At 48.3% G+C, this 24,466-nt stretch overlaps 1 protein-coding gene across 5 annotated transcripts in view; it reads left to right on the plus strand.

Moving 5' to 3' along the window:
• Positions 1–24,466, plus strand: part of TAOK3 (TAO kinase 3) — a 1,265,547-nt gene that overhangs the window by 1,114,201 nt on the left and 126,880 nt on the right. For all 5 annotated transcript variants that reach the window (XM_078667094.1, XM_078667097.1, XM_078667098.1 and 2 more), the window contains one exon: positions 4,378–4,506. In XM_078667094.1, the coding sequence (XP_078523220.1) occupies positions 4,378–4,506 (129 nt within the window). The remainder of the gene's footprint in view (positions 1–4,377; positions 4,507–24,466) is intronic.

Below are 24,466 nucleotides of genomic sequence, written 5' to 3' on the forward strand. Positions count from 1 at the left end.
TGGCTGGGGGGGGGAATAAGGGCTAAGTGATGAAGCTCGTCGTAACATACACGGGTTATCTCTTTGAATTTTATTTCTTTCGTGTTAAGACTCTGAACTCAAAACCTCTCTTTTGACCTCCCTTCCTAACATTTACAGTGTTGGCGCCTCATATAGTTTTTCATAGCTGTATCTTTCAGTCTTAACATACCTGGGAATGGACCTTGTACCGTTTGTCAGGCCCCCTTGTGGCACTGTGTTGCACTGCATCTCACTGTACTAGTTATTTGTAACCTAGTGTGTTGCTGATCACAAGAACAACTTGGGGTAGTAAAGGAGCGCTTAAACGCTATGAATTCTCACGGGTGAAGAACTCGGGTCTAAAAATTGCAAATATTTGTTACTTTGCAGTTCATCATTTTACAAACACATATGCAAATGTATCAAGTTATGTAACGTCAGGGAGAATCGAGGGGGGTTATTTTGTGATTGTTGCTAGGCGTGTAGTTTTGCAATGCAAAACTGGCATGTTCATAGAAATTAAAGGCAATCTATATCAAACACATTCATACCTAGAAGAATCAGTCAACACTGACTGCATACGTCACACATTTTGATTGGTTAACCAGTCTACAGTGCTGCGTTTGTGTGTGTGAATATACAGACATTCAGAAATGCGACCCGTTTTTAAGCATATCAAGCGCTTTAAAAACAACTGCATTTGCATATCTACCAATCTCCAACAGCGAGGATTGCCTCGACGTATTTAGCAGAACACAAATAGAATAACTACGTCCCGATAACATGTTAATAACGAGCATAGGCACTTGCCCATCCTTGTCATGCTCTCCTTTATTCGTTATATCGTTTTGTACTCTGCCTTTCAGACAGAAGGCTGTAGCATACCACTGACTAGCATCCAAAAGCAGCTTTGTGGGGCCCATAATGCCCCTCGTTCGGTGTCTCTCATGACCAGAAGGGGGGCCGAGTTCCTGGGGACGCCAGTCCTTTTCGCCCTCTTTGCCAGGCTCACAAGAACGAGAACGCTGGAGATGGGCGGACTGGGGAGCTGCACCAGAGCCTAGATTTCGATCCGTTACCTGCCTGCTGTTGTCATGGGAACTGGCTCATTCTTCACAGCCACCTGTGGAGATCAGGATATACGATATCCCGACCATGAAGTAGCAGTTTGCCCGGCAGCAGAGAATCACGGGATACAACGTGTGATCCCAAAATATGTAGATTTATATATGTGGCCATCTTTTAATAGGAAGAGTATTGGACCAGTGAGGTATTCTGGTGCCATCATAAAGGCTGAATCTTCCGGATTGGCCGGTAAATTACATTCTTTATTTTAAAGTGTTAATCACTTTCCTCATAGGGGCCTTTTTTTCCCTAAGCTGTACATTGAGTCCTGATATGTTAATAATTTCCTGGGAAGTGCCAGATTTAGGTAAGGTTATCAATAGTAACATGGAATTCCACATGGCTTTTTTCCCTAAGCTGTACATTGAGTCCTGATATGTTAATAATTTCCTGGGAAGTGCCAGATTTAGGTAAGGTTATCAATAGTAACATGGAATTCCACATGGCTTATCACCCAGAGCGTTCTATAAGTACTACGCAGTCACTGTTGACTCAAACCGGAAGCATGAACCCTTCGCTCTGAATTGAAAGGTATCTGGAATATTATTTTAAGATTGAACCCAGTTTGTCCCTTTCCTCCATCCCCATCCTTTCCCTCCGTGCAGTTATGGACTAGGGATGAAGGGGTGAAGGGCTGGTAAGCACAATATAAATTGTGCTGAGTGGTCTATATTGTTGCCAACCCTTCCTGAACCTCCACTTAGCTCATTCATTTATTATTTCACCAAGATGCATTGGCTTCAGGACGAGCAGCATATATGAATGGTAGAAGCGTGATCTGTTTGGTGCTGTGGTTTTATTAGTCTAGTGACATTGCCCAAATAGGTGTTTCAAATACAGGGCGAACGTCAAATGAGGGAACAGACTGACTTGTGGGGGAGGATGCTTTCCCTTTTAAGGACGGTTTCCCTTACACACCAAGGTGTCATGTTTTATCATGGGGAATCCTTGCATCATGAACCCTAGTCATGATGCGGGCTACAACCCCCTCTCTACGAGGGGGGTGCTCGGGGATGTTTTCAAGTATGATGGGTATTCCTACAACCCAAGATCTTGTATCATACACACCGACGTATTATTACTTTTTGTGTTTTTTTTAACTCGCTTTCACACAGCAGTAGCTAATATAGAGATGAGATCATGATGAAAGCTACAACACTTCCTAGGCTGAAACATGTTGATCACTACTCAGTACGACTACATCAAATATCTGCAGCCGTACTCTGCGCTATTTGTTTTGAACCCTAGCACAAGGTAGCAAGATTTTAGCTCATCAGGCTAACCCTGTAGCTAATTTTAATCACCCACTTACCAGCACTGCACCTTTCCCATCACCCCATCTGCTCAGACTGGGTTGTAGGAATACCCCTCATACTTGAGAACATCCCTGAGCTCCCCCCCTCGTAGAGAGGGGGTTGTAGCCCGCAGCATGACTAGGCCTCATTTGACGTTCACCCTGTTACATCAACAACAACACTTAACGCCCATGCCTACACATGCAAACTGATTACATACATTCACATGCAAATGTATTGCACTGTGACCCACCATGCCCATATTTCCACTCTCTGCTTATCTAAATCATGGCAGGACCCTCCAAAATTTGCTTTCCCAACGTATTTGGTAACTGGAGTTAGATTGGTAAACTATCGTGTCCTCTTTTATTTGTGACTAATTTGGTGTCTCTCCTCTGATTTTCTGATGAACAGTAGATTTATGACTACTTCCGGGAGCCACGGGCAGACTGGGGAGGTTCTAGAATGAAAATATTAGTTTGATAACCATTCCAAGACCATTCCAAAATGCCAGTGTGCCTCTTGCTTTCATTTCAGCTCCCTCCTCTTGCCCTGTCCCATTTCCTATTAGCTATACCCATACATGGTTTGAATCTGTTGTCCTCCCCAAACCACAGGTGCTTATTCCCTCATCCTCAAGTCCATTCTTTAATCAAAAATCTATTTTATTGCATTTAAAGTAACCTAAAGAGTGCAGGTTAATAGTGTAGTCATTATGTTAGCAGCATACATGGGATTCTGTCAGGAGAGCAAACCAATCATCCAAGTCCTCTCATCCATGCAATATTTTTTCTTCATCATGACAACCAACATCCGTTTTTCAAAGTATTATTTAACAGGAATAACACTGTACCAATATTCATGACAGTAGGGTATTATATGTCAGTCATCTAGATTCTCATCCGTTTGGGTCTAGGTATGTGTATCTCTGCAGCCACTGACCATTAAAGTAGATCTTCAGACCTTACATTTAGCCCATTGCAAGTGGGGCTAAGCCAGTGTATCTCTGTTCTTCTTTTAGCCAGTACTAGGCACACATGAGCAAACCTGTAATGGTTTTTTTCATGTCGGGGGTGGATCATAGCGCCAGCATGCATTGCTGAGTTAGTCATTTAACAATCAGCCCATGTCCCAGACACTACATGTACCACAAACTGACACCAGCACCAGACATGTATCCAGATAAATCTTACAAAGTACCTCAGGTGTGAGGTAAGTGATACGAAAGTTTGGATCGTGCTTTAATACATACCTTGCCAACATAGAAATAGGCTATATCCTGTTCCTCATGTTTCAGGATGGCCGTGCTCCAGTTGCTAACTCTATCTTCCTTCAGAAATTATCCCCTTCAGTTACTTTTTAACGTCCTGCTTGAGTACTGCTTTTCTCACTCACCTTTATAGGCATTTAGTTTACCCAATGCTTCCATACTTTATTTTTTATAGTTGTGCATTCCATTCCTTTCTCTAGTAATAGCTTCTTACTCTTCCTGGCACAGCAGGCATTGATGTTCTATTATTTATTGTCATGTGCAGCTTTTTATCTCTTCTTTTCCTTAATGTCCTTTCCCATGAAAGGACATCTGTTAGACTTCACCAAACCCCATTGTTCTCAAAGCTCCACACACCTTCTCCACCTAAAGATATTTAGTCTAAGAGATTGGTGCAGGTCAATTGTATTAGTGTGAGTCCTCTCTCGCCAGAAATATGTATAGTCCTTAAATATGGGTGAGCCTCGATAATTGAAAAGCCTGATGTATCCAAAGTGCTTCCAGCAGTGTTGATTTAAGACCAATACTTAGTATCCGGTGCCCCTGAGACTTAACTTAATAGTGGTAATTACTTTTTACCAAACATATTTTTTTTAATCAAATGAACCTACATTGTTATTACCTTTGTTGGCCAAGCAAGTGACTGTATTTCATTCGAATCTGCCTATTCATGTCTTTGTGTCTTAGGCAAAGTCAGCGTCTACAGACGAGAAGAGGTTCCAGCAACAGATCATGACCCAGCAAAAGAGAGACCTCACCACCTTTTTGGAAAGTCAGAAGAAACAGTACAAGATTTGCAAGGAGAAGATTAAAGAGGTATATAAACTGTGAATAAGTTAGCCTCCAAACTGCTTTCATTTTGAGAGGGCATTGTGATTGTGTGGGAAAGAATGTGTAAAAGTCATTTTAGGAATTAAATTTAACTTGGGACGCTAAACCCTGGTAGGATTTATAGTAGTTTTGGCAAAATAATGGCAAATGATGCATTTTAAAGCTTGTTAAACCAGTAAAAGTGACCAGAACATATTGATAGGATTTACATAACAGTTTAAATTGAGTTTTTGGGGTTATTCCACAAGGAGATTCTTACTTAATGGTGTACAGCAATGCATTTTAAAAAGCATTGTGCCAGCCACATTTGTCAGTATAATATAAAAGCATTGATTAAAGCTTGATGGGTTTCAATAATCACACATTGGTCAGAGTCCTTAGTTTCTCAGTATATACACATTGAATGTTTCCATAATGCCCCAAGTCGGAGACCTTGCCAGGTTCCATATTTCTCGGATTTGTTCACAGCGGCCTACAGAGGATCCAGTTTATCACGTTGAAAGATTCTATAATATCGCAGTTATTTTTTTTTCATTTATTCATTTACAATGTTAACTGCAGACCTTATCTAAAGGGAAACATGACTTTGTACACAGTATAAATAAATGATGGGTTTATACGAAACATGTTCTATGCCAGCAGGTCCATGAGAGGTGGCTCTAGTGTTTTAATAAAAAGTCCACAATCTCTGTGGAAGGACTTACGTTTTTCTTAAAACTATCTGCTTGGGAAGCCTCCATTTTTTTGTCCGCTTCTTGAAGCTAGTGAATCAAAAATTATGATTTCAGGCATCCATTACTCGATGATATTCAGCATCGCTCAAGATGGCAACCGATCTTGGGTATTTGTGCCTTTTTGTTTAGGACTGGTTACATGTCCGCTTTCAATCAATCAGGATTTATATTGCGCGGCTAATCACCCAATATGGTATCCAGACACTTGCAGGTCCCAGGGGATTATTCGAACAGCCTGGTCTACAGGGCCATTCAGAATTCTGGAAATTAGGTGATGAATCGGAGGTGCGTGGGGAGGCTGTTTCAGGTCTTTGCTGTAATGTTCGAGGAGTGTCCTCTACTTCTGCATTGGTAGATGCAGGTAGGATGGGCAAGTGAAACGGAGGTGGAGCGTAGTCTTCGCGACGGTTAATGTAAGTTCAGGCGGTGGTTAATGTAGGCGGGTCCTTGGTTGTGTATAGCCTTGTGTGCTTAGGTCAGCAGCTTGAATTGGCATCTCTTCTGTACCGGGAGCCAGTGGAGTTGACTGAGGTGGGGTTTGATGTGGGTTCATCAGGGAAAGCAGAGGATGAGTCTGGCTGCGGCAGTCTATATGGTCTGAAGTCTCTGTAGGAGAAGTGCATTGAATCCGACGTAGAAGACGTTGCTGTTGTAAATTCGGCTGGTGATGAGGGATTCTCGTGTGTAGGGGTAGCCACTTTAAGATCTTACGGAGCATGCACAGAGTGAGTAAGAAGGCAGAGTAGAGAGCGTTGATATGTGATTTCATGGTGAGCTTGTTGGCAATGATGACTGAGATTTGTGGTGTGGTTGGAGGGAGTCGGTGCAGGTCCTAGGTCTGATGGCCACCAGGAGTCCTTCCATGTGTTGCTGCTGTTGCCAAAGATCAGCACTTCCGTTTAGTCTGTGTTCAGCTACAGGCAGTTGTTCTTCATGCCATCGATGACGTTTGTCATGCATCTGCGGAAGTTGGTTCTGGTGGTGGTGGGATAGTCCATGAGTAAGAGGATTAGTTTGGTGTCATCTGCATAGGAAATTATGTTGAGTTTATGGGATCCAACGATGTTGGCCAGCGGATCATATATGCGTTGAAGAGCATGGGGCTGAGCCTTTGGGGGACATGGCAGGTGATTTCCTTGGGTTCAGAGGAGAAAGGTGGGAGTTGGTTCCTCTGGGTTTTTCTGGTTTGGTCGGAGGTGATCCATCCGAGCACGTCCCCTTGGATACCGATGTGGCGCAGTCTTTTGATCAGCATGTGGTGGAATATGGGTTTGAAGGCTGCCAAGAGATCAAGTAGGATCTAAACTGTTTCTCCACGGTCAAGGAGAGTTCGGATGTCATCAGTGGCTGCAATCTGGGCGGCTTTGGTGCTGTGATTGCTGCAGAAGCCATATTGGGAAGCGTCGAGTAGCTGGTTCTGCTCAAGGTGTATCATGAGGTGATTGTTGATGATCTTTTCCAGTACCTTCGCCGGGAAACGGAGCAAGGAGATTTGCGAGTCGTTTTTTGGTTTGCTGGGGTCATTGAAGGTTTTTTTGAGCAGTGGTCTGACTTTGGTGTGTTTCCTGGCATCAGGAAATGTTGCGATGGTGATAGAGGTGTTGCATAAGGTAGTAGGTTGCTCACTGATCCTTTTGGTTTCCAAGGTTGAAGATGTGTTGTGGCCGTGACTCTGTGAGAGTTCCCGTGTGTATGGATTTCATGGTGGAGTTGGTCTCCTGGGTGGAGAGGATGTTCCAGGTAGTCACTGTGTGGTTCATGTTCGTTACGGTTGTGGCTTATCTGTTGAGGAAGTCCGTAGGTGTAGGTTGGGGTTCGAAGTTTCCGTATATGGTTGCGATCTTGTCGTGGAAGAAGTGGACAAGGTTGTTGCACAGCTCCTGTGAGGGTGTGATATTTTTGCTGCCAGATGGGTTGGAGAATTCCTTAACAACATTGAAAAGTTCCTTGGTGTTGAGGCCGCTGATTTTGATGCATGCGGCAAGGGCTGTCTTCTTTGTTGCCCTCCACAGGCGGTGGTAGAGTTTGAAGAAGGTCTTAAACGCGGCTCTGGCGGAGGTGTTTTTGCTGGTGCGCCAACTCCTCTCCATCTGTTGTCTCATTTCACTGGTCTGAGTTCTTGGGTGTACCAGCTGGCCTTTTTGGAGATTTTCTCTGGATGTTGCTTCTGATAAGGACATGGCTGTCTACGAAATTGATGAGCCAGGCATTTTACTGTTGAAGCAGATGTGAACCTTTAATGGGTTATGATGCTAACAGCTGTGTGCTTCCTATCCTTTTACAAAGCGTCCTTCATTGCCAGTTCCTGGTTAAGAGGGGGCTTCATTGAAGACAGTATCTGAAGGAGACTATTAGTTATGAATTCCTCACTTTAGTATTACCCCCAGGCGTCAGACTGAATCCGGATAATTTTTCTTCAGCAGTACCCCGCGCGTCAGGTGGCGTCGGTCAACTCCGCGTTCATCGTTGGCGTCGTGATTGTCGAAATGACGTTGCGATCTCTACTTAAACGCCGCCCCTGCCCGCTGACGTCAGTTCTTTCTTTTTCAGCGATAGCCAGCACAGATTTGGAGATAGCGGTACCTCGAGTCACCTTTTGGCTCCCTTTTTGCTAATTTTGACATATTTTCGAGTCGTCTGATTCCTGGTGCAAAGGGATGTCATCTTGACAGATGGGCTTCAAGCCTAGTGGCTCCTGCCATAAGCTGATGTCGGTGACGAACCCCCATCTCCTGTGCCTCTGGTGTCTGGAGCGTGACTACGACCCAAAGTCGTGCTCCGACTGCCGGGCCATGGCCCCGAAAGCTTCTGGAGGCCCAGCAGTCTGCTCCGCTCGAGGTCCCGGTCGAGAGGGAGGTCGCGGCCTTCGATGCCGGCGGCTTCAGTGCCGCTGGCCCCCAGGGATCCAGGCCTGCATCCGGATCATGCCCGTCGACCTCACAACCCCTCCCCTGGTGCCGAATCCATTGGCGACACCTCTGCATCCTCCGACGCCGGTTATGTCCCCGACCGACATCGACCCCAGCCTCCCCCTTGACTTGGACACAGAGACGGGCCGGCGTCTACCATAATTTTTGTACCTCTATTCTCCCCTCGTGTTCCCTATCGCCCTGAGTGGCTACCAGAGAAGGGTGAGGAGGACTGGGAGGGGTCTGTGGACCCTCTGGCAGACCAGTTAGAAGAACCGGACTGGAGAGAGGAGTTGGGTGAGGCCAGTGGTCTGGACACCTCTCCAGACCTTGACATGCTATCTCCCCCTACCGTGGCCACAGAGGAGGGTGCATCATTCGCAGTGGTGTTGCGTAGGGCTTAAACCTTGAGCTTCCTATGGTGGCGGTCAGGACTAACCTCCTGACCGAGGGAGCCTCAACCAGCAGCGGCCTCTTCGGAGCCCCTGCAGCTGTTCAATGAGGCCCTCACGGACATCCTTTCGGGCACTTGGTCCAAGCTCAACACAGGAGCTCCTGTGAACAGGAGGATTGCCTGATGCCACGGCCCGGCCTCAGATGACCCCATTTCCCTCTCGCAACACCCCACCCTCGAGAGCACGGTGGGCCAAGCCTCGACGTCCAAGGGTGCATTCCCTCCAGCTCCACCTCATAAGGAATCCAAGAAGCTGGACCATCTTGGGAAGAAAATGTTTTCTTCCTCCAGCTTAGGACTGCGGTCAGTGAACACCACATGTCTCTTGGGCCGCTACTCCCATTCTGTGTGGGACACGGTCGTGCAGGTACTGCCACAGTGCCCGGAGGAGGCCCGGGCCGTGCTCTCCTGTGCAGATGCCGAAGGGAGAGACGCAGCAAAGTTCGCCATACGATGTAGACTGGACACCGCTGACTCGCTGGGCAGGACAATTTCAACGTCCGTAGCCCTAAGACGCTACGCCTGGCTGAGGTCCACTGGCTTTTCGGGTCATGTCCACGCTGCACTTTTGGACATGCCCTTTGATGGCCATCCCTTGTTTGTTATAGTAACAGGGTTAACCCAAATTGTAGTCACAGGGACCTGGGTATACAATATTATATGGGGAAAAGGGGTCCCGGACTTCAAAAGACAAAGGTACTCAAATAATATTCGTGAAGAAGAATCAAGATACACTTTTAGGAGTACAATGTTCTTTAATCAGAGTACTCATTCTTATTATTAGACCAACAATTTCACATAGAAATCCTTCATTAATTCAGTTATAATTGTGCCCAAGAGAAAGGGAGGGGGGGGAGGATAGGGGTGCGGTGAGGGAAAAAGTGTTGGATGAGAAGAGAAAATATTCACTTCAGTTCAAAGAAAAAACATTCACAGTAAAAACATCACTTTGTGGCTCTCCAAGGGGGCCAAACATAATTGCCATACAAGGTCAAACTATAGCTCAAATAACCATGCTCAAAAAAAGGGGGAACAATCCTGCCAGGGATTGGAGCCGGTTCGATAAGGTGTTGGTAGTCTACGTTTCGACCCTAATGAGCGTAGGAAGTTTTCCCTTACAATGCGGGCCTTCTTCAAGACAGGAGTTGGGGGGGCGGGGGTGGGGAGAGAAGAAAGGCTTGGACTGTTTACCTACAAAAAACACACACGTCAAAATTAGGGTCTCAAAAGGTCCCAGGATGTCAACTAATGAATCCGAGAGACATCTACAAACTCCATAATTGTACAAAATACACAATTACGACAGAGGACAGTGTCAAAGGGGACGTCTGAAAGTGACTTAATTAACACAATTGGTCATGAGGCAAGGCTATTGTTACTTTGCAAAACATGGCTATATTGTACTCTTCACCAGCAGTCGTTTTTAATAATTAATACACATATATGCTATTGCTTTTAGCTCCAGTCGTCCCATTGATCAGTGATTGGACAGCAAACTTTATTGTGTAACTTGACGCACAATCTGCAGTTTTGCAAGGTAACAATAGCCTTGCCTCATGACCAATTGTGTTAATTAAGTCACTTTCAGATGTCCCCTTTGACACTGTCCTCTGTCGTAATTGTGTATTTTGTACAATTATGGAGTTTGTAGATGTCTCTCGTATTCATTAGGTGACATCCTGGGATCTTTTGAGACCCTAATTTTGACTTATGTGTTTTTTGTAGTTAAACAGTCCAAGCCCTTCTTCTTCCTCCCCACCTCCTGTCCTGAAGAAGACCCGCATTGCAAGGGAAAACTTCCTACGCTTATTAGGGTCGAATCGTAGACTACCAACACCTTATCGAACCGTCTCCCATCCCTGGCAGGATTGTTCCTCCTTTTTTGGAGCATGGTTATTTGAACTATAGTTTGACCTTGTATGGCAATTATGTTGGGCCCCCTTGGAGAGCCACAAAGTGATGTTTTTACTGTGAATGTTTTTTCTTTGCACTGAAGTTAATATTTTCTCTTCTCATCCAACACTTTTTCCCTCACCGCACCCCTATCCCCCCCCCCTCCCTTTCTCTTGGGCACAATTATAACTGAATTAATGAAGAGTTTCTATGTGAAATTGTTGGTCTAATAATAAGAATGAGTACTCTGTGATTAAAGAACATTGTACTCCTAAGAGTGTACCTTGATTATTCTTCACAAATATTTTTTGAGTACCTTTGTCTTTTGAAGTCCGGGACCCCTTTTCCCATATAACATCCCTTGTTTGGCAACAAAGCAGACACACACTCAAGCACTTTAAGGACTCCAGGGCTATGGCCAGGCCCTTGGGCCTCGCTTCTACCTCTCGCCCCGCACAGTCTGCTTTTCTCCCCTTTCGTGGCTACGGAAGGGGTGCCTCATCTCGTTCCGTTCAGAGCCACAGGCATGTGCAAGCTGTCCAGCCTCTGCACAGTCAGAGACGTGGGACCCATTGTCGTGGGTCTGGGGCCAGCGGGTGGGACAGTCCACCTGTGCCCCCTCTGCATCAGCCTCAAAGACCTCCTAGTCCAGCCTTCAATGCCACCATTCGCCAGTGGGCGGCAGGATTCGCCATCACCTCCCCCACTGGCTCAACATCACATTGGACCGGTGGGTTTTGCAGATAGTCCGAAGGGGCTACTCCCTCCCCTTCGAGACTACCCCTCCATCCATGCCACCTCCATTCCATTGAATGTTGGAGGGTCACTTGACCCTTCTCCACTAGGAAGTTATGGCTCTATTGGCAAAGGGAGCCATCAAGCGAGTTCCAGCCCCAGAAGTAGGTCGTGGTTGTTATTCCCACTACTTTCTGGTGCCCAAGAAGGACAAGGGCGTGCGTCGTATCCTGGATCTCAGGAACGTCAACCGCTTCCTCTGGAACCGGAAGGTCAAAATGTTGACATTGTCTCAGTTCCTATCTGCCCTCGAACCTGGAGACTGGATGGTAGCGTTGGACTTGCAGGACTCTTATTTTCACATCCCCGTCCTGCCGGCCCACCAGCGTTACCTTCGGTTCATGATAGACCACAAGCAGTTTCAGTTTAACGTGCTCCCCGTTGGCCTTACCAGCGCCCTCTCAGGTGTTCACGAAAGTGATGGCGGTGGTCGCGAATTATCTGCGCAGATCAGGGGTTCCAATCTTCCCCTATCTCGACGACTGGCTGTTGAAGGCGGGCTCCCCCCAGGCGGTCTTCTTTTACCTCCAGACTATGGCCGACCTCCTGCCTTAACTGGGGTTCACCATAAATGTGCTGAAGTTACACCTGATTCCCTCTCAGAAGCTCCTGCTCATCAGAGCGGTTCTGGACACATCGCAGTTTCGCGCTTATCCTCCCAAGCAGCGAGTCCGGGATATTCGGGCAAGGATTCAGATCTTTTAGCCTCCAACCCGGGTTTTGGTCAGACTGACCCTGAGGCTACTGGGTCTCCTGGCCTCCTGCATCCTGCTGGTGGACTATGCCAGGTGGCATATGCGGGCTCTGCAGTGGGACCTGAAGTTCCAGTGGGCACAACATCAGGGAAATCTTTCAGATTGCGTCTATATCTAGGAGGGCACTGCACACCAATTGCAGTGGTGGCAAGCGAACCAGGATTGGGTTAACGGCTGGTCCCTCTCCCTTCCCCAACCAGAGTTCACAGTGGTGAGGCGGAGATCAGAGGTCTCTAGTCTCCGACGGAGTCTGAGCTCCCCATCAACCTTTTGGAGCTTCGGGTGATCCGTCTTGCACTAAAAGCATTCCTTCCCTCTGCCCGGGGAAGAGTAGTACAGGTGTTCACGGACAACAATACAGCCATGTGGTACTGCAACAAACAGGGTGGGGTGGGGTGGGGTCGTGGACCCTATGTCTGAAGGCACTTCGTCTCTGGAAGTGGCTGGAACATCCGGGCATATCCCTGGTGGTTTAACACCTGGCAGGTTCACTGAACGCCAGGGCAGACAAACTCAGCTGCAGGAGCATGATGGATAACAAATGGCGTCTTCACTCGGAGGTGTGCAAGGTCTCTTTCAACAGTGGGGAGAGCCTTGGTTAGATCTAATCGCCACCGAAGTGAAAGAGCAATGTCAGCAATTCTGCGCGTTGGAATTGCCAAGGCAGCACGCGCTAGGCGACGCTTTTCACCATGAGTGGAGTGGTGGTCTTCTATATGCCTTTCCGCCTATACCACTTCTACCCAGAGTGCTGAAGAAGATCAAGCGCGACCGGGCCCAAGTCATTCTTGTGGCTCCAGATTGGGCACAAAGAGTCCGGTATCCCAAGCTGCTCACTTGGCCGCCGATCCGCCTGCCTCTTCGGGAGGATCTTCTGTCACAGCAGCAGGGGACGGTCCTCCACCCGAAACTGTCCAGCCTCCACTTCCTTGCGTGGAGATTAAGCGATGGCAGTTGACGTCATTTGACTTTCCTCCAGAAGTCTGTGATGTAGTCTTGCCGCCAGGCATCCCTCCACTAAGACGGTATACGTCTGCAGATGGAATACATTTGTGGCATGGTGCACAGCAAAGGCTGTGGATCCCCTTTCTGTCCCTCTTTCTGAGGTTCTCTTGTTCCTTCTGTCTTTGGCCCAGCAGGGCTCTGCTTTGGGCACTCTTAAGGCTACCTCTTGGCCATTTCAGCCTTCCTCAGGCTCCCTGTTCAGCCTTCTCTTTTCAAGTCCCCTGTTGTAACTAGATTTCTCAAGGGCATTACTCCTCTTTTTCCTCCTGTTCCCTTCGTAATGCCTCAGTGGGACTTTAACTTGGTTCTTACTTTTCTGATGTGCGCTCCTTTTGAGCCGCTATATAGCTGTCCTCTCAGAATCTTTACTCTGAAAACTCCTTTTCTGGTGACCATCACCTCTGCGTGCAGGGTGAATGAGCTATAAGCTCTGTCTTCCAAGCCTCCTTTTCTGGCTGTTCATCCGGACAAGGTGGTCCTCAGAACTCGACCTTCCTTTCTTCCAAAGGTGGTCACTTCTTTTCACATTGGCCAAACCATCACTTTTCCCACCTTCTTTCTGCTAAGGCATCCTTCAAAAGAGGAAGAGAGGCTCCACCGTCAGGATCCAAAATATGCGTTCTCCTTTTATTTGGATCGCATCAAACAATTCCGGGTGGACGACCAGCTCTTTGTTGGTTACGCGGGCGCTAAGAAAGGTCGTGCCGTGCACAAACGGACCATCTCCAGGAGGGTCGTTCTGTGCATCAAGGCCTGCTCTTCTTTGGCAAAGAAGGAGCCTCTTGTGGGGCTGCCCGCCCATTCCACCAGGGCAACTGCGGCTACTACTGCTTTGGGACGGTGAGTTCACCTAAATTACATCTGTCAGGCAGCTACGTGGGCATCTCTGCACACGTTCACCAAGCACTACTGCCTGGACAACCAAGTCCGGAGAGACGGCTTCTTTGGCCGTTCTGTTCTCTAGGATTTTCTGGTGTGAACTTAGTTTGCAGACCCACATCCTGGGTTGGTATAGTTGGGGCATCTATCCTAAAGTAAGGAATCTATAACTAACTGTTTCGTTCAGATGAACAAGTTACTTACCTCCGGTAAAGATACATCTGTAAGAAATATGTTAATTATAGATTCTGTGCCACCCCACCCATCCTCCCCGTTCTGCAAACTGATTTCTAGGGTGAAGGTCATCCTTTCAGGGCCCTAGTTTTGTGCACCAGTGATCAGTGTATTGCATGGCTCTGCGTTCCTGGCACTGAAAGTCGTGTACAGAACTGACGTCAGCGAGGAGGGCGTAGAAGTAATTTCCACAATGTCATCCTGGCGACCACGACGCCGACGACAGACGCAGAGTAGACCAATGCCACCTACCGACGCGCAGAGGTACTGCTGACGAAAAACTTTCCGGATCCAGTCCGACGCCTGGGGGTAATTCTAAGGTAAGGAATCTATAACTAACTTATGTTTCTTACAGATATATCGTTACCGAACGTAAGTAACTTTTTTGTTAACCTGCACATTGTTTATACCGGTGTGGAATGCTAGCTGTTTGTATCAGAGTATAACAAACAGTGATTTGATGAAAATATGAAAAGAGTCCCCAGTGGTTTTCAGTACAGGGGAAAGAGTTATGATAGATCCAGGTAGGTTTTAGATTTTTATTTCTAACAATAACTACACTTAAATGTGTTATTACGTATATTTCTGAGACTTGTTCCACGTGCTAATGTATCACGAGCTGAAGAAACCATAACTTAACCCTAACAATGTTTTAGAGTGGATTTTTGGGATATACCTTTAAATTGTACATGTCGTCCTGTGTAGTTTGTCAAAGCAGTATCACAATACTCCTGGTAACCAATAGGGAGGAAAAAGACTGTCACGAGAAAGAGGAACACAAGGTGAAATTAGGTTTATGGCCAAGTCCCTTCCTTCTTTCTAATAAGTCTTAAATTGATGAGGATATGACAAGTAGTGCAATAAAGCTTTAATAATGTAGCACATCTAGCCACTCCTGATTAACAATTCTAACAGCAGATTGCTCACCTTAGAAAATGCCCCAGATACCAAATTGGATTTGGAGGTGCAAGCCACGTTAGGTGATGTTGTGCAGTTCTGCACCAACTTCATACCATCCCAGAAGTGGCAAAGCAGAGCCACATATAAGCATCTTAACTTTTTGCTGACATCAGATCCTTCTTTTGTTTGCTCTGTGTTTCACTCCTAATTATGTCAGTCTTCCACCAACTCAAAAACATCTCCATAGTGTGCTAGGGAATGCTGTTCACGCTGATTACAATAGTAATCAAGCTGTGCCAGAACTGAAAGAAGCAGATGCCAGTCATGGACCTGCTCGAGGTATGTTTTTTGTACCTGGGCTCTGGTGCATGACTCATAGTTGTTGCATAATAAATTCGCCATAATGCAAATGAAGATGTTTGGAGACAGTGAGGTGAAATTATGTCACCAAACACAAGAAGCTGTCTTAATCATTTTGTTTATCCCGCTTTAAGTTGCAAGCACAGTCCGGGTCATGGGCCTTTCCTGCAACAGATCCACTTCTGTAGTTGGGGATCTCTGTGTATAGTCATAATCTAGTGAATAGTCCCGCCCATGTGCGAGGACCCCGGCAATCAAAAATAATCTCTTAAGTTGTCAGAAAATTGCAGAACTGCAAAGACACTTAAGAGAGAATTTAAAGACAAATAATGCAGCCTATATCCACAGGCTACACTGTCCAGTACTTCAACTAGAAATTCCACCAAAAAATCCACAAACAGCAAAGCCTGCCCAGATTTCCCTTGCTTTAACAGCTAAAACCCTCTGGAATGGTAGAGAGGAAGGAATGGACAGACAAGCCCCATAGGCTGCCATTATGTGGCTTAAATAGGATACTGTGCCTTTAAGAGAACTTTCCAGAACTTCTCCCAGTATCCCAGAATGCACCGCAGGTCCCTCTTACTTTCAGTTCTTTTTGAAGGCGTAACACACCACACCTGTAGCATTCCTTTCATGAACATTTCTCTCCACCGGCGAGGCGGGAGGGCGCTTATGACTATAACAGAGATACCCCTACTACAGAACTGGAGTTACAGGACAGAAACTACTCCTTCTGTAGTAGGGGATCTCTGTGTATAGTCATAATCTAGTGAATAGAATGGCAAGCCCATCCCCACACCAAAGCGGCGGTGGAGAAAAGAGAAATAACACCACTATTGTGTGAACAGATTTCGCAGTGAAGCCTGCCCAACCTGAGCGTCTGCCCTGGCATCAGTGTCCAGGCAGTAATGCTTAGCAAAGGTATGGACCGACTTCCAAGTGGCCGCCTTGCAGATTTCTGCAATTGGAACATTACGGAGCAGATCTGTCGTGGCAGCTTTGCCCCTGGTGGAATGAGCCTTAGGTTTACCCCCTAAGGTCTTATTAGCTTTTTGATAACACAATTGTATGCAGGACACAATCCACCTAGAGATAGACTGCTTGGAGGTCGCAAGACCCGTCCTGACCGATCCATAATTAATAAATTAATAAACAATTGGTCTGACCTACAAATATCTTTGGTTTTATCCAGATAAAATTTCAACACCCTCCTAACATCCAGGGAATGCAACGACCTTTCCGCTGGAGATGAAGGGTTCTGAAAAAACGTAGGCAAAGTTATGGTCTGGTTGACATGAAAATCAGAAATAACCTTGGGAAGAAATTTAGGGTGAGTACGCATAACAACCTTAGCAGCATGAAATACAGTATAAGGTTCTTGGCAACACAACGCTTGAATTTCACTCACCCTGTGAGCCGATGTAATGGCCACGAAGAACGCCGCCTTCCAGGACAGGTGCTGCAACGAAGCCTTATGAATAGGTTCAAAAAGCTCCTTCATCAATCTGGACAGCACCACATTCAATTCCCATGAAGGCGAAGGGAGCCTGACAGGAGGGAACACTTTCTTCAAGCCTTCCAGAAAGTCTTTAATCACAGGGATCTGGAAAAAGGAAGTCTGTGAAGGGCATTTCCTGTAGGCAGTCAATGCAGCGAGATGAACCTTAATTGAATGAACATTAAGGCCAGACTGCGCCAACTGTAGAAGATAAGGAAGGATGACATCTTCCTTACATGTCGTCGGATCATAGTTCTTGCACCAGATACAAAATCTCTTCCACTTGTACGCATAAGAAGTCCTAGTGGAAGGTCTCTTAGACTCCTTCAGTATGTCCATACAATCTGCAGGGAGATTCAAATGGCCATATTGCACTATCTCAGGAGCCATGCTGCCAAACTCAAAGACGAGAGGTTGGGGTGCAACATCTGCCCCCCGAACTTCGTGAGAAGGTCCGGCCTGCACGGCAGCCGCATGTGAGGAAGGAGAGACCGGTGAAGCAGGTCCGTTAACCACCACTGCCTGGGCCATTCCGGGGCAATCAGTATCATCCGCGCCCTGGACTGGGACAGCTTGATGAGAACCGTCGGAATCAGGGGAATGGGTGGAAAAGCGTACCAGTTGATCCATAACGCATTCCCCAGCGTCCCCGGCTGGTAGTACCTGGAGGCGAAGTCTCGGCATTTGCTGTTTTCGGCGGTGGCGAACAGATCTACGTCTGGAGTCCCCCACCTTGCGAAGACTTCTCCTAGTACTTCGTCGTTTATGACCCATTCGTGGTTTTCCTGAATCAGTCTGCTCAGTGCGTCTGCCTGAACATTCTGCACACCTGGTAGATGGGTAGCCGTTATCGTCAGTCCTCTGGCCAGAAGCCAGTGCCAGATCGCCTGTGCTTCCTGTGACAGGGTGCGCGATCTCGAGCCCCCCTGCTTGTTGAGGTAATACATTGTGGTCGTATTGTCCGTCTGTACAAGTAGGGAGTTGGTCTGGAAGGACGGAAGAAAGGCCTTCAGTGCCAAGTGAACAGCTCTGAGTTCCAGGAAATTGATGTGGTACGTGGACTCAGTCTGTGACCACGTCCCCTGAATCTGTAAGTTTCCGGAGTGCGCCCCCCAACCGTGGAGAGACGCGTCCGTCACAATAGTCTGAGTGGGAATGTCCTTGTGGAACGGAACCCCTCTCAGGAGATTCTCCGCCGAGCACCACCACTTCAGAGACTGAAGAGCCTGCAGAGACAGTCGTATCCGGTCGTCCCAAGATCCTTTCCTCTGATCCCACTGGTCCTCCAAGCACTCTTGCAACGGTCTCATGTGCAGTCGTGCATGAGGCGTCAGGAAGATACACAAGGCCATCGATCCCAGTAGAGAAGACACCGTCCTCACTGTCGTAGAAGGACTGGTCATAAGAGCCTGAGCCTTCCAAAGCAGTGATAATCGTCACTCCTCCGAAGGAGACACGCTTGCTGACAGCGTATTGATGGAGGCTCCCAAGTACTGTATGCACTGGGCCGGAGTCTGGACGGACTTGGACATGTTGATGTGCAACCCCAGCCTGTTCAGTAGAACGCACGTCTTCTGGAAGTGAGCCTGCGCTTCCGAGAAGGAGGAGGCCTTGATCAACCAATCGTCCAGGTACGGGTAGACAAACACCTTGTTCTTTCTCAGGTGCGCCGCTACCACCGCCATGCACTTGGAGAACGTTCTCGGCGCAGACTTCAGTCCGAATGGCAGTACTGTGTATTGATAATAATTGGCGCCGACTTGGAATCGCAGGAACTTCCTGTGTTTGCATGCAATGGGCACATGGAAGTATGCATCCTGGAGGTCTATGGCACACAGCCAGTCTCCCCGTTGCAGCTGAGGATAAATCTGATGCAACGACAGCATGCGAAACTTTTCTCTGCGAATCCACTTGTTTGCCTGTCACAAATCCAGAATGGGCCTGAACTCGTTCTTGTCCCTTATTCGAACCAGAAAGAACCGGGAGTACAGACCTCTCCCTCTTTGAGACCGAGGTACGTCTTCTATCGCCCTTTTCCTTAGCAGGATATCTGCCTCCGCCTGGAGCTCGTGCAGCTGAAACCGCGAGCTGACCGGTGGGATTGATGGAGGCGGGCTGGTGAACCGAAGACTGTATCCATTGCAAACAATATTCAGCACCCACTTGTCCTGAGTAATTTTTCTCCACTCTGTCAGAAAAGATTGAATGCTTCCCCCCACCGGAGTGGGTAACAGTTGCAGGGGAAGTAAGTGCTCAGGGCCTAGACCCGGCCTGGCCTTTAGTCGCTGTTGCAGACTGGTGGCCGCCTCTACCTCTCTGGCGCTTCTGGAACGGTCTTCTGAACTGCTGCTGTTGTTGCTGCTGCTGTTGTACCGAAGACTGGCCACGCCCTCTGCCTTGGCCACCGAACCGCCGTTGGAACGGGCGGTACGACTTCTTGGTCTCCTTGGGTTTTTCCAAACCCACAGCCGTGAGGGTTTCGGCCTCCGCCTTCATGCGGGCCATTTCATCATCCGTGTGTTTTCCGAATAGGGTTTCGCCAGAGAATGGCAGATTGGCAACCCTTTGTTGTGCGTCCGGTATCAGGGACGTGAGGCGGAGCCAGGCGTGTCTTCGCTGGATAATCCCATGGCAGAAACCATGCGCCGCCAGCAGGGAAGAGTCGGCCGCAGCACTGATGACCTGATTTGCCACCAACATCCCCTCATTCAACACCTCCTGGAAATCTTCTCGCTTGTCACGCGGCAGATGTTCCACAAACTGTTGTAGGGATTCACAGAGGGCTCGGTCATACCGTCCCAACAAGGCCGTGGCACTAGCCGCCTTCATGGAAGTCGCTGAAGTCCCACAAACCTTTCTCCCAAACGAATCCAGCCACCTAGATTCCTTATCTGGTGGAACCGTGGAGGATGGAGTGGTGGCATGCTGCTTACGAGCTGCCGTCACAATCACCGAATCTGGAGGGGGCTCCACCCTTAGAAAGGCCGGATCCGATTCCGGGGCCCGGTATTTTTTCTGCAGCCTCGAGGGTGCCGCCTTAGTCACCGCCGGGGTGAGAAAAAGGTCCATGGCCGGTTCCTCCAGGCCCGGTACCAGTGGCAGTAACGGCTGAGACAAATGCTTCTGGTGCAGCGTCTCGAAGATCACCGATGTCTTGGGCGTGGACACCGTCAAAGCAATGCCCAACTTCGCTGCACCTCGTAAATGCACGTCCTGGAACGACACCAGATCATCAATCGGTGACACCCTTGTTTGTGGCGAATCCGACAAGGTCGGAGAATAGTCCCTGGTCCCTGAAGACCTTGTCCGGGAACGAGATCTGTGCCTCCTGTGGCGTCGTCTCGACCATGTGGAAGACCTATTGCGCGATCGTTCCCTCCTCCTGGAACGAGAGCGCGATCTCCCGGCACGTGGCCGCTCCACCGGTTTCCGTGGGGGCGTCCTCCGTGGCCTATCCTGGGGTTTAGGTTTTGGAGTCCCCTTAGGCGGCGTCGGAAGCGGAGGCAGAGACACCGATCTCGGTGGAAGGACAGGAGGTACCTCCGGACGAGGAGAGGGCCCATGAGGTGGGACCGGTGGAGGAGGTTGCCCCGCAGGAGGAAGTGGAGGTAGTGGAGACAGCGGCGGATTGGAGGGAGGAGCCTGCCTAGGTAGAGGAGGAGGAGTGTTAGGCCGAGGTGGTGTGTAGACCACCGAGTACAACGAGCCTGGTGACTTCTTCGGGGGAGGAGACTGCGAACCAGACCCCCCTGAATGTGAGCGACGCCTCCGGCGTCCTTCGCCCGATCCGGCGTGACTTTTCGCGCCAGAATCCCTTCTGCGCCGTTTAGGGGAGGTGGAACTCCTCGGGGACGCCGATCTCTTTCTGCTCGACGTTGAGCGTCGTTTTTCCGGCGTCGAACGTCGACCCCGGCGTCGAACGCTGTCTCCTCGACGTCGAGTGCTTCTTCCTCGACGTCGACCGTCGCCACCTCGACGACGAACGGTCAGTCCTCGACGACGAGCGTCTACTTTTCCTCCGCGCCGACCGTTTTCTCGCGGTCCTCGACGTCGAGGATCCCCTCGACGGCGACCGGCGGTGTCGCTTCGACGGCGAGCGCCGGTGCCTGTCGGTCCTTCTTCGACATCGATGGCTCGACGCCGACGACGCCGTCGGCGGAGACACCGACGGCGGCCTACCCAGGCCTCTCGACGTCGACCGTCCACGCTGTCTCGACCCGGAGCGGGAACACACCGTCGTCATCCCTCTCGACGTCGTCGTCAATGCAATCGACGTCGACGGAGACCGGGATCTCTTGCTGGGCTTCCCCCCAGAGGCCTCAGCAGGGGCAGAGGGAGCCTTCCCAGCCTGCCCAGACCCACCTGCAGCCTGCAGTCGCCTCTCTTCCAGGCCTTGAAGCCTAATCTTCAGCCTGTCCGCCAGGGTCCTTGTAGTAAAGGTCTGGCAGATGTCACAATCTTCAGGGACATGATCTTCAGGGAGGCAGAGTATGCAGACTTGGCCTTCTTCCTTCCACATGCTGGGCACTTGTCGAAGAGAGCAGGCATTTTAGAGCCCTAAAAAGCCTGAACAAATACACAGCAATGAAGGGAAACACCAAGTACACAATAGAGAACACTTTTAAAGCAAAAAGTGCACAAAAATTCAATAAACCCTTGAAAAAGGGAGATCTCAATGCACCAGGGTCCTGTTAGCAGTTTCCTTTCCAGTGAAGAATTGGCTTGGTAGTTTGGTCTGCCCTGTTCCCATGATGGTTTCAAACAAATGGAGGGTCCCCTGGTGACGGATGTCAAGGAGGGGGAATTGAGGTTGACAAAGAGAATCCCTGTGTTTTTGAAGCAGCCTCAATTTGCTGAGGGAAATAATCCCAAAGGGGTTTTCTTATACAGAGTCTATTACGGGGCGGGGACAGCAATAACCCATTTGGGAGGTCCAAATAAATCACAAATTGATTCTTCTATCCCGTTGTTTATGCTGATTATTTGATTGCATTGGATTGTTTAGTGCTTAATGTTATTGGGTTATTGCTGTCCCCGCCCCGTAATAGACTCTGTATAAGAAAACCCCTTTGGGATTATTTCCCTCAGCAAATTGAGGCTGCTTCAAAAACACAGGGATTCTCTTTGTCAACCTGTTCCCATGATGCACTGGGCCAGGGACAGACTAATTTGCATATAGCCAGGTTCTGAACTGGGATGGTGCAGTGAGCTAAAAAACGGTGATGGATCAAGCCCTGATCTGTTGACTGGGTAGGAGTGTTCTGATTAACTCAGATACTCTGTCCATCACCACCCCCTTTTTGAAATTATTTTGCCTGTGGATATAGGCTGCATTATTTGTCTTTAAATTCTCTCTTAAGTGTCTTTGCAGTTCTGCAATTTTCTGACAATTTAAGAGATTATTTTTGATTGCCGGGGTCCTCGCACATGGGCGGGACTATTCACTAGATTATGACTATAACAGAGATACCCCTACTACAGAACTGGAGTTACAGGACAGAAAATACTCCGTCTTGCTCAAGCCTATGCATGAACTGTACCTGAAAATATCCTCCCCTGATGACCTCAGTACCCTCAACGTTATTCTACAGAATACACAGAACTGGCTTGCGCTCAACCATCTCGAACTTCACTCCATCAAAACAGAATTACTCCTCATTACCCCACCCAAACACAATCTTAATATCGACCTTTGGATGAAACCTCTAACTGCTCTCAATTGTACTCCTCGCTTTGTGGACTCTGCAATATCTCTGGGAATTATACTAGACAAACATCTGCATATGCAGAAACACATCAGTAACGCCACCAAAGGGGAGAATTACCACATGAGCATTCTAAGGAAATTAAAACCCTTCCACCCCCAGGATGATCTTAAATCGGCGGTCCAAGCCCTGGTCATCCCCAGGCTTGATTATGGAAGTGCCACGCCTTCCCAGATGCAAACTGACCCCTATACAGGCCTCCCTTAACGCTGTGTTCAGACTCAGCACCACTGTAACATAAGGAAACAATCACATCTCCCCTGACCTGAAATCCGCAAACTGGCTCCCTTATGAAGCACAAATTCATCCGAAAATCGCCTGCATGACCCATAAAGCCCTACATTTCAATACCCCCACATACCTAGCATAAAAGCTGGAACTATCTGGATAATGTAGATCATAACGAAGTAACTGCTCCATTCTGCTGAAACCACAGATTTTCCGCAAGAAGAAAACGAGCAACAGCGCTTTTTCAGGCATCACAGCGAAAATTTGGGATTCTCTTCCAAAGGAAATCCATCTGATTCCCTCTACCGCCTCCTTTAAATTTGAACTGAAATTATTCCTGATGAATAAATGGTTAGGCTAAAAGTCGTCAACATACCATAGATCGATCGACCTTCCCTGTTAAACTCTTATTCTGTTGATCACAACTACCTCATTCTGGTCTCCAGAAGAGGTCGCGCTCCTAGATTTGATATTCGTCTGTTTGTATTTGTCGTAACAGCACTTTATTACTGTCTATTACAGGTCAATCCACTCCCTCACGCTCTGATACCCTCACAGGGCATGTTTGCGCTATAAAAACATTCTAAATAAAAGAAATAAATGCATAGCTACTTGCAGCGCCTCTTGATCTTGAGGGCGTTTTTCCTCATTGCAATAATGTCAGCTGTGAGTGAACTACAGGTACTTTCACTGCAACTACACTACACCACCTATTTTCTGGACAAAGCGGTTCCTTCTTACCAAAATTCTTCATTCCTTTCTAGGTTGGGCAGCAAATCACTCTAACAGTGATCTTTGCTCCCATTCAGTCATTGAAAGAGGAGGGAGAGGTTCTAACATTTGGATCCCAAAAGAGCTTTAAGCTTTTACATTAATCATACGAAAGACCATTGAGTAGGCTCAACTTTCTGTGGGTTTTTCTGGAGCAAACAAAAGGGAAGGCTGTGCAGGAGAAGATCCTGTTCAGGTGGATAGTTTTCTGCATTAAGATCTGGTATGCACTGCTGGGGGCTGAGCCTAGCCACACAGCAAGATGGCCGCTCAGTACAGAGGCTCAGCCGGCTGTAACCTAAAATCTGCTAATATCTGTGCCCATCTGCAGTTGCAGTGCGCTCACGAGATCCCCAAGTGACTGTTGATGATTCCGGCCTCCTAGCTGGAGAACACCACCAGTCTGGAGCCTGTCCGTTGGAGAGCCAGGTGCCCAACGCAAGACCCTGGCCGAGTCACAAGGGTCTGGGCCCGATTTGTAGCTTGATTGGGCTGTCCATCCCTGGGGAGATCTGCTTGGCGGAGGCGGCCGGACTGAGGCGAGGTCGACTGAGAGGTGGAGGGCGGCAACTGGGGGGTGCCTCGGTGCCCTGCTGGGCAGAGGATAAGCTGGTCCTTGCATGCCGTGGAGGCGTGACGGACCATGAGGAGACCTGCTGCAGAGATCCTGAGAGGCTGACTCGCTGGTGCATTTGCCCGGCCCAGTGGAAAGGCCTGGTCGCGGGGCTAGACGGGGGAATCGAGGAGGCTGGCTCTCTCCCATCT

The sequence above is a fragment of the Lissotriton helveticus genome, chromosome 11 (genome assembly GCF_964261635.1).
Source record: "Lissotriton helveticus chromosome 11, aLisHel1.1, whole genome shotgun sequence".
NCBI classification, from domain to species: domain Eukaryota; kingdom Metazoa; phylum Chordata; class Amphibia; order Caudata; family Salamandridae; genus Lissotriton; species Lissotriton helveticus.